The sequence below is a fragment of the Jatropha curcas genome, chromosome 7, assembly GCF_041381405.1.
Source record: "Jatropha curcas cultivar XTBG-Jc1 chromosome 7, XTBG_Jcur_1.0, whole genome shotgun sequence".
Lineage (NCBI taxonomy): Eukaryota > Viridiplantae > Streptophyta > Magnoliopsida > Malpighiales > Euphorbiaceae > Jatropha > Jatropha curcas.
The window spans coordinates 30,003,136-30,024,043 of record NC_143157.1 but is presented as its reverse complement, the minus strand read 5'-3'; the positions used below and the strand labels follow the sequence as shown (position 1 = coordinate 30,024,043).

Here is a 20,908-nt window from a genome sequence, read left to right as displayed (position 1 = left end):
GCCCCTTTCCATAAAAATAATTATCGTCAATTGCTTTTGCAAATGAACAACTCAAAAATCTGAAATTTGTTCAACTAGGTTCATTTCATGTCTGATTTTGATTCAACAAAATGATTTTCTTATCAAAAATAGACGCACCATTTTTTTTTTTTTTTTTTTTTGTACAGCAGAGTAATTGTTCCAAAGACAAAACTTTATCCCTAGAAGTCTGTGAGGATATACAGCCTTCTTTTCATCGAGCTTTGCTTTTACAAACTCGTTAGCTAAACTGAACTTTGCTATTTTCCCTCTTTGTTCTTCTTGCCTTTTTTTTGCTTCTGCTTCAACTGTGTGAGGCCTGCAGCTGTGATCTTTACATTGCCGATAATTGCAGCAACTAGCTCAGGATCTGTACATGCTTTCATCAATTCCTTCTCCCTGCTAGTTGCTTCTGGCATGTGGCTGAACAAATTCATGGCAGTTTTTGCAGCTAAAAAGAGACAAGTGCACAGCTTAGTCAAATTTTTAGGAACAAAGACTCAAAAAGTAATTGAAGCTGGAGGCCTATAAAAAGCTAGAATACCTTTTCCTTTCTTTGCAGTGCCAGGAACAATTTTCACTCGGTACTTGTATGACTGCACTGCATTGTAAGGACCACAAACAGGCACAGCATACAAGAGAATGTCGCTAGGCAAGGGATTTCCAGTCAAGTAATCCAAATCATTTAACTTCCCTTTGTCTTCTTCACCTATCTCATGGATGTCGTCTTCCTCCATGGCCATCCTGTCTGCCTCCAAAGTGGCATGGTCAAAACCCACACGAGAGTTATCGACTGTTCCACCATTTGCACGACTACCTGAATGATCATCTGGATGTTCGGGGCAATCCCGAGCGAGATGACCTGCCTTTTTGCATTTATAACATACTTTTGGAGCATCATCAGGACCTGTTAGAATGAAACAGCGTGATATAAAACTTAAACTACTTTAGTTTTTCCATCAAATGATATTGATTGGCATCTAGAGATATTGATTGTTTTCGGACACACCAAAGCTATTGAGCATCTAAATATAGATAAAAAGGACAAATAAAAATCAACCAATCTTTTATCAACAACTCATAAGACTTTTAGTTTGGAACACGTACCAATAACAGGTGGTTTCCCTTTGCTAATAGCAGCATTTTCATTTTGTGTCTCTTCATCTTTCTTGCATGTGTTTCCAGCAGACTGAAATTTCAAAATGTATTGTCAAATTTCGAATTTGAGACTAAATAAATAAAATAAATCTTCATTTCATCCAACATGTGAATGTGTGATATATCAAATACAACCTTTACAAAATTTTGGATATGCTAAATGGGCAGGAAGGCCTAATGGGCACAATCTATTCATGGAGTTACAAAATCATAGCAGTCATCGTTTCTTGCTTGCTATCTCACTAAATTCCCTCTGAATGAGAGTGAGCGGGGGGAAAAAAAGAAAAACTCAACGCAGGGATTTTTTTATAGTGACAAAGAACCAGCTCAAAAAAAGAGTGTGATATGTCGAACATTTTGGTATCAATAAAAGCAATTGTGCTTTTAGAGATGCCCAACTTATGTGATGGACTAAATATAAAAAGAAATTTCTATATTGGTGCAAAATGATAAAAGGTTGAAATGAAAGTTTTTGTACTCACAGCCAGTAAAGCCATCCTGATGCTCCTTTCTTCCTCATCTTGATTTGCATACTTCTCCTTCATCTTCTTAAGTTTACTCTTCTGCCCACGACTGATTTTTCCACCTCCTGCCTTGTTATTTTGAATACTCTTTTCAGGTTGACTACTGACAGAAACATCGATTTCTTTTGATTCTTCTTTCTCCTGCTCATTTTTTGCATCTCCAACACCACTTTTCTGACCTTTCTTTTGCTTTCTTCTTTCAGCTTTTGAAATATGAGGTTTATCTCTCAATCTTGCTTTCCTTTCCTCATGATCATGATCATCAGACAGATCAACCTGGGATGTTTCCACATCATAATTTTTTTGAGATAAAGTAGCAGGTCCCAACCCAAGAGCTCTATCAATGAGATCCTCAAGTTGTGGGGTAACAGAAGCAACGCCATTTCCAACAATAACAGGCATCTCTTCAGTGCTGACTCCACTGACAGCAGTTCCTCCTTGAAAAACTTTATGTGGATCAATGACTTCAGCATTAGAGACAGTCGAGTCATTAGCAATATTTTCTGATTCTACCCCGTGTTCTTTGCCTGTTGCTTCCTTCTCTGAATCGGAATCGGAAATTTCTTGGACAGAGCCACTTTCTTTAAAGTCATTCAATCCTTCCTCCTCACCACGTACCCTCCTTTCATTTAAATGTGATCCCAAAGAGCTCTCGTCCAAGCGAAATAACAATCCAAAGCCCATTATAAGAGGATGCGGAGGGAGAAAGTTCTTCTTCCCACGAATCATGAAGCTTCCAACAGTGAGATACTCCCCTGTAGGAGCAGACTTGCTGACCTGATGAGGGTACACCCACCAAGCACTAGTAACAATCTTTGAATCCCATGCCTGGCTGTGGCAAACCTACAATGCAAAATTTAATTAACAACTCAAATTATGCTGCATATGTATCCCAGTAACAAGTGAAAAAAAAAAAAAAAAATATATATATATATATATATATGTATATATATATATATATATATAACAGCAGTGGAATAAAAACTTACTGTGAAACATCCAGCTTGGTTTAAAGTGAGAGGAGGTACAGGTTGTTCAGGCCTGTGGTTCTTAATTACAGTACTAGAGGCTCCATGAAGATCTGCATGGACGTAACTGTTCCACAGTTTTAATAGATATTAAAACTTCATTCATTTGCATATTTCATGTCAAAAAAGAGTGAAGACTATATGAAATTTACTAGCAGGTCCTCTTGCCTGCCAAGCAAAGTAAAAAAACAGAAAATTTCAATATTAAAATAATAGACTTACAGATCTCCTTTTGACATATAACGCTTGACTATCATCTCATTTTGTTGCGCATCACGTCCACTAATAACCAAATAGTTCTCGCTGCTGATAAACCAATTAAATTTCTCAAACCAGTGAACTTTACGCATATGTGATATAGTGGCAACAGATTTTTCCTGCGTGATCAGCAAGTGAAAAAATAGATTTGTAAAGATTAAATTTTTTAGAAATAATAGTAGTTGAAACAACAGTAAGAAATTTAGAAGAGAAAAACGAGATACATAATGGCGCTTGCCTGTTACGTTTTCCACAAGTGTGTTCAAAGTTTTCAGAATTAGATTCATTTTACAATGCATTCCACCACTTATTATGCCTTCATCTCATGCTAAATAATGAAAACCTACTACACGTCATGCTATCCATCATAAGAAATATTTGTCTGTCACCAACTCAATAAACCGATGGACCTTTACTCATTTGATTGGCAAAGAACCTAGTATCTACTTGAATGATAAATGCAGGAGCAAGCATCACCAGGCCAGAAATCAACATCAATATATTTGCAATCTAAAAAGCTACCTGTGAAAGCTGCTGACGAGTCTTTCTTTCAGCAGCTTTAAAAGCCTTTTCATGGGCTATAACAGTCTTTTCTTGCTTGCTTTCCTGCCTTTTCTTCTGTTCATACCACCGCCGAGCATTGGCATGTGCAGAAAGTGCCAAATCCACTTCAACCTGAAAGTGGGGGAAAAAAGGAAATGAAGAATAAGTAATAATAATAATGGCATAAGTTTTGGATGCTATTCTCTCTGGCTAATAATTAAAGTACATATTAATTCAAAGAGACACAATGATAATGATGATAATGTTGTGAAAATAATCACAGATCAAATCAGAAAAGTTAAATCAAAATCTTTGATCTAATAATAGATATTGAGAAATTACAGCAGAACCATTACTAACGAGTCATCTTGTTAGTTATGGGATAGGCATTACTCAAGAAATTAAAACAAGAAGAAATTGATAAGCTTTGCCTTCAAAGTTCAGAAGCAAATTAATCACATAAGCTAAGCATGTACAAATTTAAATTGACATTAGAAACTAGACAGTGCAGAGAAGGATTTCATGATTTGCATAATATAAATGCTTGAAGTGCACAAGTGCTAGTTTGCACTCAAATAACACCTTGTCCACCGGAAGTGTCTTTTCATCATCATCCATGTCATCAAGATTGTTGCTTAAAAGCAATGTCATGCAGTTCCTTTCTAGGTAGAGCTTGTCAATTAGGCCAGCCACAGGGTTTCCCAACTTCTTCTCTTCCTTCACCATACGAGTTAGGTCCTCCCAACTCATTCCCTTTGCAAGAGCCACACGAACAGCCAATATAGCACTGTCTACATCTTCTAGGTTGTATTCTATCAATTCCGCCATTCTAACACAGTGGTCTACTTCTTTCCTTAATGTTACCACGCGATTTTCCTGCGCATAAAGTAGAAATACATTAAAAGAAAGAAGAAGAAGAAGAAGAAGAAGAAGAAGAAGAAGAAAAGACATAAAAAATAAACATAACATGAATGCTTAGGAATACCATATGTTGATGATGACAATAATGAAGCCAACAGCAAATGAGAATATGGAGTAAATTGCTTAAATGCAAATTCGACATATATGAGATAGGCAATTCAACGAAATAACCCGCAGCTTATCTCAACATTTATACTTTATCATGGAAAACTGTAATGCCTCAAATAGTCATGTTGTTCTGCCCAACAACATCTTTACCCCTTCACTCTTACAGAAATCATAATAAAACTACTAATGAATGTATGAGATAGGAAATATATGCTTCTTGATCCCATCCCATAAAGTCAAGATGGCTGGTCAACTTTGCAGTCGAAGTGCAGAACATTCCTAACTCAAGGCAAATTCAAGCCTCATACATGTTAACCTAGCAAGGAAACCTTAAATCAGTTCTGAGATGTAGAAAAATTCCAAGAAGCACTAAATGATTCCTAAAGGGAGACATAGAAGAGCATGAACCACACATGATTCAGTGTAAAATAAAGAGTTCTTATTTCCAAATGTCATATCAAATAATAATAAAAAAAGACCTGATCCAGGCGTATTTTATTTAACTTCTGAACGGCAGAGTCCTCTTTTGCTTTTTGTTGTTGTTCGGATCTCTGACTCTCAATCTTGCTATAGAACTCATCCAATGCAGCATCAAATGATTCAAACTTTGAATGTTCCCTTGTTCTGAATTGGTTCAATAACATGGGGCAGAATTCATCGTAGATCTGCAAAGAATAACCACGACATGCTAATTAAAATAATATATCAGTAACTAGAAAATTTGTCATCCTTGCTTGGGTTCGCCTCAAGAATTAAAGGAGCATGGTGGAAATATTAGTAGGTCATATATTGAATCAACTAATAACTAAAATGTAAAGGATAGGAGAACCATATACGCGATCTATCAGCTATAAACTATTGGGAAGTTGATGATCACTGAACTACTCTCTCCTTGCACCCTCCAACAACAAAAATAAAAAAAGAGGGCCATTTATTGTATACTCTCACATGTAAAGAGACAATGCCATCATAAATACAACCTGAGAAGTGCTTCCAGATTCAGATGGGGTGCGGCCCTTGCTCAAATTTTTGTTCTGCATCAAAATGTATCCTTCAGGAACTTTGTCCCCTGAAATAACATCTTCAAGCCAGTCTTCGAATTTTGCAACAGCATGGAACAAAACCTGTATTGTATCATCATCTAGCCTATTATCTTTAGAAAATTTTGTATTTGCAGCCAGATCAGCATCCAATATCATATGCTCAGAAAGTGCAGGACCATAACCCAGTGCCTCGCCAAGGACAGTCTTCAATGTGGCTTGCTTGCCACGATTTCCATCGCCAGTATTTTTACTTGGCTCAGAAGATTTTCCACCCTTATGTTTACCCTGCTTTTCTTTTTTAGTTTTATCAGTCAAGTTACTTTCATCATCTTTAACAGGCTCGCTCTTATCTAGCTCTTTAAAGGATGTAAGAACTTCCTGCAACTTTGCAGCAGTTGTTCGCTCAAAAATTCGACAAATTTCAGTAGGATACCGATGCCGCGACATGATTGCAAACCCTTTATCATCATCCCTGTCATCAATAAGTTGGTGGCATTTAATTAGCAATTAAGAAATTAATTCAAATGTCAGAAATATATGAAGCCAAGCATCAAATACTTTCTGCTGCTGTAAATGCCTTGTCAAATGTGGAACAAGAATCACCAACCTGTGTGACCGAAGTAGCGTTAGAACAGTGAACTCAGAATCAGTGAGCAGAATATTTCCTTGAGCATACAACTCTAATATTACATAGTGTGCATTAGCACCAAGTCCAAATTGGAAGAGAACGATCTAAGGGGAAAAGAAAAGCCAATAGTTAAAACTACCAGCAACAAAAAGAATTAAGAAACAGCATAGCTTTTAAGACATTGATATCCAGCAAGGCTATACTCTATCGTATCCAAGCTGCCGCACATCCTCGAGCCTTCTTGTACGTATATGCTTCCTTAATTTTAGCGTAAACCCAGAAGGTGTGTTGCTTTTATCCCTATAGACCATGAAGATTAAATAGTTAATCATAAGTCTTCATATCTCTTTTCTTTTGAAGATTAAGTAAAAGTCGTAGATAGAACAAGTAATAGTGAAGCATTACCGAACATAAGCAGTGGTATGCAAACGGACGCCGCTTTCCATCAAAAGCAAAACCTTCTCACTCTCTCCTGATTCTGTTACTCCGCTGCTATTCATTAGCTTGAATACATACGTCTGTCGGTTAATTGAAGAAGGAAAGAAAATTTCAGTAAGTGTCCTCTTCGGGATTCAATCAATTGCAAAAGACATCAAAATTCACGAAAAGAACACGTTCAACAATCAGCAGAAGGTGACTAAACGAAGCAATTCAACGAACGGTTGATGATTAGCTACAATTTAATTAATATAGATATATGAAAAGAGAGGGAAAGACAGAATGACCTTGGGAGAGAGATCATAGACATTGGAGCATCGCATGCCGATTAACCTTCGCAAGCACTTGACTTCAGCGGCCACGTCGGCCGTGTTCATGCGCACTTTCACCATAGCTGCTCCCTATCGAACGCTCTGTTCCTTTTTCTCTGTGTATGCTTGGACAGCACAAGGAATTGTTCTTCCGATTTCTAGAAATGGAGGAAGGTTCAGACTTCAGAGTTCAGACAATCCACGCAGATTGCCCCGCTTTGCGTTATGTACATAAACCTTACCGCCTTGTTTACTTTCCAGCTCCGACCTTGATTTGCGACGTCGTTTTAGAGATACGGGAAATTTTTACTGAACGTAGCAAATTTGCAGCTCTGTTGTCGGATGATCCCCCAACGCAATGATACGTGGCAAGATATAGTTCGGTCGTTTGGATGAATTGGTGTGTGACAAGAATCGGCATCGTTTCTCTAAGAGCGTCGTTCCGTCGTCCGGCGACCACGCAAAAAATTAAATGAACCATCTCATTGAAAGTACGACATGCACTTTAACGGTTTCTTGGAAAGTCGTAACGACTCGAGGTTCTATCGTATTGGTTTAATTAAAATTTGATATATCGGTACTCGGTCATTAATTTTAATTTTTGAAATAATAACAACTCTAACACTAGTTTCTGATACTGTTTGTTAAATTGGCAAGGTTTTAGGAAAAGCCCTGAAGATCTTCAACGTGTCGGGACTGGCAAGATTTCAAGGTGTGTAACATTTGAAGGGGAAAAAAAAAAGACAGAGCGCAATAGAAGAAATACTAATGGCCATAAAAAATGACCTCACCACGAGGTGTGACGTTTGTTCTCTTAATTAATTACAAGATCAAGGTATAACCCAAACACACGCTTCCTTCCTCATTATCTACCTCAATGGTAGATGATTATGCAAGTTAAATTACTAAAAGACAGAAATACCAACACCATGTACACAGATGCTTTTGCAAGGACCTAAATCACGAGAGACAAACCATCTCATTTACAGATATAACATAAGAGGAAATTCTTCTGATAAAGATACAGTTCAGCTCCATAAATGTACAAACTTTACAAACATTATATCTACTGCAGACGTTCCCACATATGTACATTTGAAACACTCGTCGCATATAAAAACTTATAGTCCTGCTGGTTCAGTAAGCCTTTTCCTCTAAGATTTCCATAGAAATAGTGTCCCAAGCACAGCTCTTGGAGGTCGTGGACACATGGCATCAAATGGATCATGATTGGCCATCAAAAGGTCACCATACTGCTTTCCTCCACTTTGGTATGGTATCATCCAAACACAATCTGTTAACTCAAATCAAAACCAGCTTCTGCATTTATAGCATATAGCAATTTTGTTTCCAGATGTTGTTTGCTGTATCATAAATAGTAAGAGTTACTAATGTCTGGCAGGTAAATATAACATGCTTCACAAAACATAAATTTATGCATAGAAACGACAGGGTTGTTCTCTGGCAATTCCATTGCACATTGTTCTATGGCAAATGTAATCACAACCACAGGACCAAACCAAGAGTGCTGAACATCCTAGAAATACCCTAAAATAACCTGAACCTTTTTATCATTTTCCTGGCCTGTCTATGTTATTTGATGCTCAAATTGTTACCTCTTCAGGCAACAGCAGGAACTTTACAATGAAGATCCTATTAACCAATTGATAGGGACAAACCTTCTATAAGGTGGAAGCTTCAGAAGATTCATACAAGTAGCTGATGTTGGCAACCGGTCAAGAGCTTCTTCATTAGCATTGCCCGCAGCCCTAAAGCCAACAAAATATTTAAAAAAAAAGTTAAAGGAAAGACGTGGATTAATAAAAATTTCTAATATTTGGTTACAAGCTCTTTGTCAACAAATTAGCTTTAGATCAAACTCAGTATCTATCAGCTCTTCTCAATTAAATTGGGCAGAACTCTTACCTCTGTATGCAAAATAATGGCTCCAGGTATTTAAATCCAAGTAGAGGTCCTCGCGAGCAACCAGTCACAAACCTAAAACATTATTTTCCAGTTACATCATTTTGGGAGTTCAACTTTTTTTTTGTCAAGCTGACTAAAAAGACTAATAACTGAGATATAAATATAAATAAATAGAGTTGAAGCCTTGATAGATAATAGGAAAAAGATAACTTACTTCAAAAATTTCTTTTGATTTTCCAATGAAAAGCCTTTCAGAACTTCCCAGAACATCTCAATGACATAATGTTCCTGTCAAGAAACAATAAATTCTATTACGAAAGCAAGAAGTATAGGTGAATTGCTCTGAAGTTACAGCATAGTTTCCTGTACTGCATTGGGAAGATAGAGGTCAAATAAAAGGGGAAAATTTTCAAAAGTCAGTGCTGGATTCCCATTTCAAAAGTCAGTGCAGCAAATATGGGGACCAAAATTTTCGTCTTTTATGCCTTTCCACTTATCTTTTGTGATGCACAGCTCTCAGCTGTATTTTCCAAAAATCCAAAGAAAAAACTTCAGACTCTGGAAAAAAGACTTACACTGTGATAACCTCCAGCATAATTGGTATGAAGTCGAAGGTCTTCAACATCCAAGCTTTCAAGTGAACCTGATATCAGAAGCTGTAAATGAAAAACAATAATTCAGATGACAGACAGGTATCAACTTCATCCCTCAGCTCGTAAAGGAATTACCCCAAACATTATGAACAAAAAAATAATTGAAATCAAAAACACCAAGTGAGCAGACTAAGTGCATTAGGGACAATTATATTTGGCCAATCAGATTCAGTCCTTACACAAATTCAAGATGTAAGAAGATAATTCAACAGTTCACATTCATAGAACCCATCATTCATCCCATCTTGAATTTTATAGCGAACAGGATAGAGTCCAAAATGAGATCATGGAGTTTCCTGTGGTACAGATTTCCAGTACCAGTATGCACATGCAAACTTCACTATGCGATATAAGGTAATATCACAATTTCTACCACCATCTAATGATCATTGTCGAAAACATTAGTATGGATTCAGATTTGGCTTTGCATGCCTACTTACCGATAGTTCAGTTTTCATAGAACTCAAGAAGTATGTCTAGCAGGCATTAAAGTAAATCATGTCAATAATAATAAAGTGTACCACAGAGCATCCTTGGCATAACACTTTGTTTCACACTCATGCTTCACTAGCAACTACAACGGAAGGTGAGTTATGATGAGCAGTTGGTATTTACCAAGTATCAACTCTCCATATTAAAACATAATGATCAATGAATTCATTAAGGTGAAAGATCTTACACTGCTGCTAAAGTGATGCAAAGCAACTATCTAAGAAAAGAAAGCTTATTTTTTCTTCATAAAGTGGCATAATACCTGAAGTTCATGTTCGTTAAACATATCAATCCAATCTTTCTGTATGAGCTGCTGAAACCCCCTTAAAAAATGAGAACTTTGTTGACGTATCTGAAGATGAATTCACAATATAGCAATCATATGACAAAGATAGTCTAATATAAAACTGAAGTGAACTAGATGAATTACAAAGGAATGCTTACAGTACCTGAAAATTCAAACGATGATTGGATACAAGATGAATAAATGTAATAACATTCTCATTAGTAACACGCAAGTTTCTTCCTCCGGGAAGCAGCTCTTCTTCTGTTTGCTCTCCATATTCATTATTTACAATGACAAAGTACAGTTCCAACTCAGAAATATCACCTTGATAGTGCTGTAGATAACATAATAAGAATAAAAATAAGTGCAAAAAACATAAATGTATCTATGTCTAGAAGGTGGGATCCAAATTTAAAGAACACACTATGGAAGCACAAGCATCTAAGTTTGAGCCAAATGAACCTTTAGGAAAATAAGATGGCGATACAATTCTGGATCCAGCGAAGGCAAGTCATTCAGATAGTTGAACCTGATCCACCAACAAAAATAAATGTAAATGATAAAAAGCATTAACTGGAATGCAGAGATATCCATGGCAAGGCATTTTTAACTATTTGTTCGACCAACAGAAAAAACAACACCTCTACACTGTTTCCCTTATCTATAAATAGTGATATTGGCAAAATATAACTCAATGAATTTAACAGCGCAAGCCCCCGAGATTCTATGGGAAATTGGAAACGTCGAAGTAAGCTGCGGCTTATAAATGGGAAGATGAGGAGATAACGGGCGAAGTATATTCATGATACAAGAAGGAAATATTGACTCTAGACATTAACATAAACTTCAGCATCACAGTGACTATCATCTATTTATGCACAATATCATGAATTCACAAGTTAAACAATATCCAATATATCTACTATGTGGAAAACAAATGGATATAAGCAGGGAATTGGTGGATGTTAGCTTGAACCCAGAAAAATAAAATGTTGTAATCTAAATGATAGATGGCATTAGAATCATACTTCTGTTTTAATTTGCTCAAGAAGAATGTCGCGAATGGTATGTCAACGAGAATACCTTCAAACATAGCCTGCACAAAGAAGAAAACTTAGCACCATTATACATTAAAATCAGATATCATAGAGAAGAATCTAATAAAAACATAAGCATGTTCCATATCAGCATAAATTAAATGGATACAAACATTTAAACCAAGTTAACCACTTTGCTCTTCACAATATCATATAAAAAAAATTAAATACCCTAACAACAGAACACGAGATAGTAAATCAATAAATAGCTATTCCATGTAGTCAAAGTGAATAATGTGGACAACTCCAAATCCTAGTGACAGAAATAAATCCTGCTCTATACAAATTGTTATGAAGCAAACAGAGAGACAACAGGAAGTTTGGTCTCAAGCTGTAAACAATTATGGAACAGCAACATTATGTCCAAGATATGATAGTTATTTCTCAAACCTTTGCAAGAATAGTTCCAAGAAAATGGAAAAATTGAAGATGCTGTTCATGTATCATTCCCGATCCAGGATTAGGGTAAAGTAGGTGATCTGCTGTTTCCTGTATGTATCACACAAGCAGAAAGTAAATAAAACAAAGAGTGCAGGATTGCAACACAAAATCAGCATGAAGTATGGCACTGATGGGCAGCAAGGGAATATCAATTAGGGTAGACTACTGATTAAGTGAGGGGCCAAACATTAGACCAAACAATAGAAAGAAAGAAAAAGAGTATAATGAAAAAATTCACAACATGGTAAATGCTCCAGCGTCATATGGTTATGGCAACTCTGGTGCTCTATCAATAACATGTTTAGAGAACTAATATCAGCCTACAAAAAACAATTTTTTATCTAAGAATAAGTGGTTTTGATGCAGACTGAAGCAAGCATAATTTTGGAACAGTGCTGAATGCCCTAAAACCCAATCTTAAGAATGCACCTTGATACCCTAGGCAGTAAAGTGCACATATTCGCTACAAATTACATAATTGATGAGTTTTAATTCCTCTAGAACAGAGATTCTTTCAAGCTAGAAAAAGGCAACCTCCTCCAAGAGTCTAAACCATACTAGAAAGATAATTCATAGGTATGTGGGGGTCTCTCTTTATCTGAAATATTTCAAGGTGTGCGCTGCATATTCGCAGCAGGATGTTTTATGTTCAACTTAATGCATGTGCACGTGTATCAGTAAGCACGCTAGAATGCGAGACAGAAAAGAGTTTGGCAACATAAAATGCAATAGAACAAGAATTTCAGACCTTAAACAACCCATACTGCACATCAAATGCTGCTCGAGTAATGTTCTCCATGAAATCTTTAAAAATCCCACCACCATCAATGCCAGCCTCTTCAACTCCAAACTCATTGACAAATGTTACGCGAATCTATAAGTTTATCAGAATACTGTGATCATACTAGAAAATAATTTTTCCACCTGAAAACAGAAGCTATTCGTAAATAAATACATAAACTAAAGAAATTACCAATCCTCGAAGATCTTCTTCAGACAATGCACTCATCTGATTATAAGCATCTTCTAGAATACGATCCCGTCGTATTCTGAATCTATTTCTTGTGAAAACACCATGAGCCCCCTGTCTTTGCCTGGCAGACAATAATTGCGACTGGAAGACAAAATTATAAGTCACAATTCATACATCAGGTATGATCGTATGAAACAAGCACACACATATCAGGTAGAAATTGTAGACATCTAAAATATTTTGCCTCATTGAGAAACAAAGATAGATAAATCAAAGGAAGTTGGATGGGGGTGGGAAGAGAGTGCATCACTCCATAACCTCCTTTTCTCACAAGTTCAGCTGTTCCAGAATAAGTTGGGACGTATCACTTACATTGAATATCTTAACCCTGCTTGTAAAAGGTACCAAAAAAGGAGCTCGCTTCATTATGTCATTTGCTTTTGTTCCATCTATTATAGCCTGAAAAACTAAGCATAAGAACCAAGAAATAATGCAATTTGGTTCTGGAATCCTAAAGATGCATTGGAGTAGATTACCTGAGAAATAAAGAAATCATCAACCCCATCAGCATGGAAGTCACTGGGTGGTGTAAATTGTCGTCTATTGTTCCAATCTTGCAACTACAACCACATTTTTTTGTTGATATTAGACAACAGAAAGCATATTATCTCCTGCACCATTAATGCACTCTACTACAACCATACACTCCAAGCAAAAATCATCCATCTCAATTGGATTAACATACTAAAACCACCAATGGTGACACAACAAGAAGCAAGTAAAACTTGTCTATTTAGATTTTAGACATACAACAAGTACCTGAGAGAGGAGCTCAGAAGCTACAATGCTAACTCTGTGCTTGATAGATTCAACCGGATTCCGCTTATGAGCAGGTGTGTTTGAAATAGGTTTCACTGCATTGCTGTGTGCCATAGGATTTACCCATAGAAGTTGCCATAAAGCCTGCGAAAAATAGTAAATGCAACAAATAAAAGTAGGAATTATTACATTTGAACATCGCAAAGTAGAAAAATGTTAAACATGGATTCCAACAAGCTATTGAAAGTAAAAGTCTGCAGTTCACATCTCCCTTTTAAGGCAATGAACAAGAACTTAGCAACAAATATACCTGTCTCAGGATAATAACTAGGAATCTAATATCTTTCAACGATAGTGGCTTCTCCTGTTCATAGAACTCCTCATTATCAACAATCATTAGCATGTGCCTGTTGCAAAAAATATAAAAAAAAAAAATGAAATTCACTTCTTTTTTTCTTCGAAAATGTAAAAGACAAACAAAAACAAGGTGAGAACCCTACATATATATTTAATATGACAACCAAGTACTGAGATGGGATATGAAATCTAGAATATGTAAATGAAATTCAAACGTAATTGTCAGAAGGAACAGAAACAACCAAAACCAGATGAGCAGACTTACTTGTATACAGGACAAAAAACAGCCAGAGGTAGTAACCAACCAGGTGCATCAGCTGGGAGATGTGATAACTGCTCGGGCAATGATGACCATTTTTGCTTTTCATGGCACTGCTTCATAAAATTCCAAAGAACTCGAACTAGATCGGTCCTATAAGCCAGTACAGTCATGATTCTTTCAAGGGGTAGAGTGTCGAAAGTGACATGTAAAAAAGCACATGCAGCACCAATGGCTGTAACCTCTTTTTCATCTAGTCCATAATGGTTCTCATTATGCAGAGCAATTCCTCCAAATAAAACATTTGTCTGCTCCAAAACAAAATTCCAAATTATCGCTCAGTGAATTAAATATCAAAGGGTAAATGTTGCTTTACTTATTAGAAACAAACCAAAGAGAAAAGTGTCAAACTAGTCAACAGTATACCAATTGTAAAAGAAAGCGCGAATCTATAGCATTGGTTATCTGTTGTTCCAAATCTCTATTTAGAACTATTTCCATTTCATCAGGTAGAGTGGCATCATCCTCACCCAGTGTGGAACCTGAAGGACGAGATTTATAAATTCCAATCAAACAGTTGTTAAATGCAATCCACAAAAACAGATTTAGCAACCAAATAAAGAAATTATATTGAAAGTGAGAAATTTTTATTTAAACTGCATACTTTCTTTAATTTCCCGACTTGATTTTATAGAAGGAAGTGTCTCTAACAAGAATGTTGTAACAGCTGCAAGGTCTATGGCCTAGTTAAAATAAATATGAGAAGGAAATTAGCTTCAAAATCCAAACAACTCGTGGAACTTGATAATTTTCATAGCTAGAGAAGCGCGCCAGTTCCCACAATATATTTATATGCATATGTATGAACGAGCGCATGCACATAAACATAGCACCTCTACAATGAATAACATTATACTCTCATGTTCATGGATCCTTACCATCTCAAATGAACAGTCAGGCAGAGATAAAGAAACTCCTGCAGTTTCTAACATATTTCCAAGAAGACAGGCATAACCAGGATACTCAGCTGAAACATCATCCGGCAGCACATTAGCATGACCTTGCACACATACTGCCATCTGATGAATGTAATGTTGGCTCAGGCCCCGAGTTGCAAAAAGCTGGTTCAGGAAGTCGCAAAAATTATTATTAATCTCTCTAAAATTTTAACAGTGCACTAGGAAATAGACAATAGAAAATGAATCAGCAGAAATACACATTCAAAGAGACAAGAAGAACAAAAGAAGTAGAAACAATCAGCACTTTTCCCCTTTCATGCCACTATTACATTCTTTACTAAGGGAAACTTATAAAGAAAAAACACCAGATACGGTATTCGGCAAGAAAAAACCTCTTTCAAACTTGGAAAAAGCCGCCACAAGAAAGGAATTGTCAGCATCTGAGAGGAGAAACTCCATCGGGGATCAACAGGTGGGCAAACACATGGCTTTTGGCCAATGTGAGAAACTATAAGGGAAAGCATATGCTCAAGGGAAGACATTTTTCCAATGGAACTGCTAGCCTTTCTAGTTTCCTGCACATCATTAAGAAAAACAATGTCCGAGTGATCTTTGATAAAACCATTCATCACTAAAAGTTAAAAAACCCAGTGCTTATACTTTTTAAGTTGTCTGATAATATTCAGGGCTTATTACTTTTGAGTTGTTGATAACCCTTATTTACATAGCACTTAAAAGTCGCACTTTTTACTTTTAAGTTATACGTAAAAATTTACTCAAAATTGCTTTGAATACAATAAGTTAGTAGACTTCTAAACGATTGTGCAATTTGAAAACTTCAGCACTTGTATTATTAAACACTTATCTGCAATTTTCAGCACCTAATTTTTAGTTTTAACAAACACTCCAGACTTGAGGAAAAGAGCACTCTGGTATATGAGGAAAATCTAATTTGACAGAGTGTAGCATGAAACAGTTTTATTAAATGAAAAGTTAAATGGATACCCTTGCTGTAAGGACAATATCTCTGAACAGAGTGAAGGCATTTCTTCGCAAAAGATAGCCAACAATATTACATGCCCATGGAAGTTTTTCATCTACTAATAAAACAACTACTTCCAACAAGACAGCTACTGGTTCTCTAGATTCCCAGGGTGTCATCAAAAGTTGATCCTTCAATTGTTCTCTGCTCAAAAATAAAATGCTGCATGAGCGACACTTACAACACACAAAAATAGCATTGGAAAAATTGCCTCATGGCATCATTCAGAAAGGATTCGTACTAATCGAACATATTGCCAGAAATGAGGATAAAAGATTAAAAATGGAAAGAAACAAGAAGAAGTATTCTAGTAAATATGGAGTAGAAGAGAAAAGAAAAGTGCCAAAAAGTGACATAACAACAATAGGTGATAATGCAGATTCCAAACCATCAGCTTAACCATTAATACTGAAATAACTCCAATAACCTTTTTTTCAACTAAAAAAAATTGAGCATACCACGAAAGCTACCCATCAAATATAATAAAAATTACAAGGTCCATTGTCAGGATGGAGTCTAAAGCATAAGATGTAAATGACACACATAACTATCCAAACCTAAGACACCCTCTTCCCTGTGAATTGGCTAAATGCATATCAGTTCCATGCCTATTTTAAGATTTCAACAGCTAAATATCACCCCGGGTTAGCAGAAATCTCAGACAACTTAAACCCAGCTCAAAGAAGACCAACACAATGGACAACCAACCAATAACACAGAGTTATATACACAGAAAAATGGTATGTGCAACAACTTTCAATCAATAAATCTGTATAATCTCTTGTTTTTGAGAGTAAATTGGGGCAGTAACAACAGATTACCAATATATGCTTATTAACAAGGAATATTTACGAATGAAGCAGTTAGATAGACAGCAATGGAGCCCCCAGAAATGAATTTCTAGCACTCTGGAACCTAGAATTATTAATCAAAAACGATTACTATAATAGCAACTTTAATAAAAACACATCACATAATTGGATTCCTCTCATATAAAAAGGGTTTAGCCAGTCCTACATGATTAAGTATTTAAGTTAAGCTCGAGCATGCATAATTAAGTTAAAATTCAAGCATGCAACTAGAAACCAAATTCAGCATAGTTAAATGCTAAGCAATTTCGAGAGATAATTGAACAAGATAGCTACAGGACCAACCTATTATGATACACGGCCTGAATACAGTAGAAGGCAAGTTGTTTCACTCTATAGTCCACCAAAGCACAATTAGCCATATAATCCACACCACCAAAAAGACTGAAGATATCCCCTGTGGATGACAACAGATAGTTAATACTGGAAACAGTAACCAAAAAGCAAAATTAAGTAGGATAACATTAATTGGCTCCTATTCACAGTACATATTTTTTTAGAGTTAACAACAAATTTCAATCAATAGGAGTGTCACTCTAATTCTGCTGTTGTCTTCAAAATTCTATCTAACTTCTTGGTAAATAAGAAGATAAATATTGTATTTGTATGTGTTTTTTCATTAGAAGCAACTCAGCACAAGCCAGCTTTGCAAGCTTACTGAACCAAAACAGCCAGAATGATTTCTATAATTTGTATTGCACAACATAACTAATTCTATATTTATGGTCCATGATTCGGTTTTTACAGTTTCATAAATTCTATCCATTGCTCAACAACTAACTATTAATAGAAACTTCCCACAAAAGACAGTTCACGATGCAATTTACATGATGAGTTCAGACCAACCAGCAAAAGTAAGAGCAGAACAGGATATCAAACGAGCATATGCAGTCAAGAATGCTAAGAATGCCATATCCAATGAAACATCTTTTACAAATGAAACTGCAGGCTTTGGGGTACAGGAAGAAATGAACAAACGAGTTGTAAGAATCCATTAAGAAGTTATCTGATGAAAAGATACCGCAATCTTGAACAAATTGCAGAAGCAAACGGCATGTCTCCACAAGTACAGTAAAGTCAACCCTATTTTGAGCATTGAAGAAAAAGAATAGCTGGCGTAGGAAGTCTGAATGTGGACCAAAGGAATGCCTGGATGCAAAAACAATTCAATGAGGACACCAAGAACATCAGAAATGTAACGACCAATTGAGATTAAGTAAAGATAAAGTAATTAGAAGAAAGATAATGTGGTGCAACCTGTCTACGTTTTGGCAGTGCTTCCCGTACATTCTGTAGAATTGATCTCGCACCTTATGACGCTCAGCTTCCACTGCCTTTCTTCCTCTGAAGCATTTCTGTAATTATTTATCAGTCAACACTTTGCAAGAAATCACAATCACATCTGCAATCTATGGTCCTGACACCAGCTTAAAATCAACCAATTCAAGCTGCATATTTTAGATTATATGCAATGTAAAAAGGATCTTTCCAATGTAATTCTCACTCTGAAAAATAAGACTAGTTGTTTCATATTGCCTCAGAGTTTCTACATCACAAAAGCTAACCAAATGCATCAAATGGGAACCAATTATGAGCCCCTAAAGATTATGTGTTTATCATGACCAAACAATGAGATCTCCTTTTTCTTATTTTCAAACTCCCCACATTGAATCACGCACTATACGTAAATTCCAATGGAACCAGCTTTTTCTTATTGGTTTCCCTAGTAGAATTTTGATGACGTGATATTGTTTTCTTTCATCCATTATCACTTTTTAATTTTCTTCGCATTGCACATATTTGGTCACTCGAAAGCAATTTCTCCCCCTATATTGCATATAAATTCTTCCTAAAGGATCATGGTACAAATAGGACCCAAGAGTTACTAAAGCTCACAACTTTAACATCACGTTCCTAAGAAACAGCTTGGTAATCGACTGAAAGGAATCCTACTGCAATTGTAAAAATCAGAAAGTCGAGCTCGCATTTAGGTCTCTGATTAATAGTGACAACAAAAGGAACTTAAAAGTATCAAAATAAATTCAAATTCCAAGCTCAGCTGCAACCATAAAATATTAACAGTCATGAATTCACATAGGAACTTCATTTATCACCAAAAAACCCCCAATCTTGGAAATCCTCCAAACCCTACTCCTTATATCTTTAATTTTAGAAAGAATCCATATCTAAACAACATCATTATGCATAGGATGTCACAATGTACACCAACTCTCTAAGTCCAAACCATAAAAATTACTTTCATACGATAAGCACAAAGATTCCATCAATATAATAGAAAGCACAAATAAACTTAATAGCATCACAAAGGCAAAGTCAATCTAGCAAAACCTAACCTGAATTTTGATTGCCGCTGCATTCTGCTGCCGCAACCACAACCGACGGTTTCGCTCCAATCTAGTTTGCTCTAGAAGCTTCTGCCTGTCTCTCTCCTTCGAGCTCCGGCCTCCCAAGTCAACTCGTTTCCGAGTCGTTGGATCACCGGTGAAGAACATTTTATACCTTTGGGCTCAAACAACTCGCGCCCTAATTTTAACGGCAATTGATATCGATCACACTATGTAAAATCGATCGAAGTTTGAGGATGCACGATACCAGACTTGTGTTTATGAATTTTCCTACAATCGAGATATAACTAAGGAAGTGATCGATGAAGTAAAATTTCAGAAAAGAAAACAGAGGAAAAAAGAGCGTAGACGTTTTTCTTTTCCTTTTTCTTTTCGAGCTTTTTCAAGCTGGAAGAAAAGATGGCAAAATTGCGTTTGGATGGAGAGAAAATTTAGGAAACAAGTTCAATAGTTAAAGAAGAGAACAAGCTGAGAAATTTTGTCGCGCTTTTTCTTTGGCAGAAATTGAAGGACGATGGAAGAAGACTGAAAAGGTTAATAAGAGCTAAAGAAAAATACTGGCCGTGATGCGTACGGGACAATAGAACTGTACTACAATTTAATGCGACTTCGTTTTGAAGCCGTACGCCAAAACGACAATCCAAAACGTTTCCGACTATTGGATTCTGCCTCTGAAATCGTAACAACGAAAACGCTTCTGGAGAAGGAAATTCAATACTTCGTCTGTACGGTAAGATTTTAAAATTTTTGAAGATGGCGATATATGGCCCAATGGGTTTAGGACCATTTAACCGACACCTAACCAACATATTTGGGCTAAACCTTTTGGGCTTCAAAAAATCGAACAGAGAAGGCCCACAAGGCTTAAATACATAAGAAGATGGAAACTTGTATGTATGGGCGTCCTAAAAATTTTTCAAGAAAAAAAAAATTAATAAATAAATAAATAAAATTCATGGAAACTTCTACAGATTATAAAAATATATATATATAGGATATTTTGAAGTCCAACCTTATTAATTAATGTCAAAGGAAATTAGGTGCCTCTGCAAATTTATAACTGATAGAGTGTTAATTTCTAATTCTGTGAACTAAAACAATGTTATCATTGGATTAGAGGTTTATTATTCAAACTGTGAAAATGCTTCTTGAGCTGACTCCTGCCTTACCCACTTAAGGTTTGGTTCAATTATTTTTGCAGAACTGCTAGTTGACATTTTATCCTTTGACTATACATTGCTTCAACTCATTTTTTTAAGGTGGGTCAAACTTTGGTTTGACTGGCTAACCTTGTTAATCTGCTAAAAAAATATTTGGTAAATAAGTGGTAGGTTGTTATTTTATGGTAATCTTTGGTATAGCAGAATCTTTACATGTACTAGGACCCAAGG

General features: G+C 36.1%; 2 protein-coding genes across 2 annotated transcripts; both read right to left on the bottom strand.

The window, feature by feature from the left end:
* Positions 1 to 60: 60 nt before the first annotated feature.
* On the bottom strand, positions 61 to 7,369 carry EMB1441 (zinc knuckle (CCHC-type) family protein). The gene is made up of 14 exons (XM_012228750.4): positions 6,955 to 7,369; positions 6,635 to 6,747; positions 6,433 to 6,529; positions 6,209 to 6,333; positions 5,539 to 6,073; positions 5,038 to 5,223; positions 4,112 to 4,405; positions 3,509 to 3,661; positions 2,951 to 3,105; positions 2,690 to 2,795; positions 1,659 to 2,543; positions 1,126 to 1,207; positions 563 to 925; positions 61 to 469 (listed from the first exon to the last, which is right to left on the bottom strand). The coding sequence occupies exons 1-14, from the start codon at positions 7,057 to 7,059 to the stop codon at positions 279 to 281; spliced, it is 3,390 nt and encodes a 1,129-aa protein (XP_012084140.1). The 5' UTR covers positions 7,060 to 7,369; the 3' UTR covers positions 61 to 278.
* A 552-nt stretch (positions 7,370 to 7,921) lies between these two features.
* Positions 7,922 to 20,073, bottom strand: UPL6 (ubiquitin protein ligase 6). The gene is made up of 26 exons (XM_012228749.4): positions 19,506 to 20,073; positions 18,409 to 18,506; positions 18,173 to 18,300; positions 17,437 to 17,548; positions 16,246 to 16,426; positions 15,633 to 15,815; positions 15,220 to 15,402; positions 14,946 to 15,024; positions 14,708 to 14,823; positions 14,288 to 14,589; positions 13,976 to 14,072; positions 13,666 to 13,809; positions 13,383 to 13,466; positions 13,219 to 13,305; positions 12,847 to 12,987; positions 12,622 to 12,747; positions 11,823 to 11,921; positions 11,364 to 11,431; positions 10,798 to 10,864; positions 10,499 to 10,669; positions 10,312 to 10,401; positions 9,480 to 9,560; positions 9,119 to 9,192; positions 8,905 to 8,976; positions 8,658 to 8,747; positions 7,922 to 8,342 (listed from the first exon to the last, which is right to left on the bottom strand). Exons 1-26 carry the CDS (start codon positions 19,662 to 19,664, stop codon positions 8,276 to 8,278), a joined length of 3,099 nt encoding a protein of 1,032 aa, XP_012084139.1. The 5' UTR covers positions 19,665 to 20,073; the 3' UTR covers positions 7,922 to 8,275.
* Between the last annotated feature and the right edge of the window lie 835 nt (positions 20,074 to 20,908).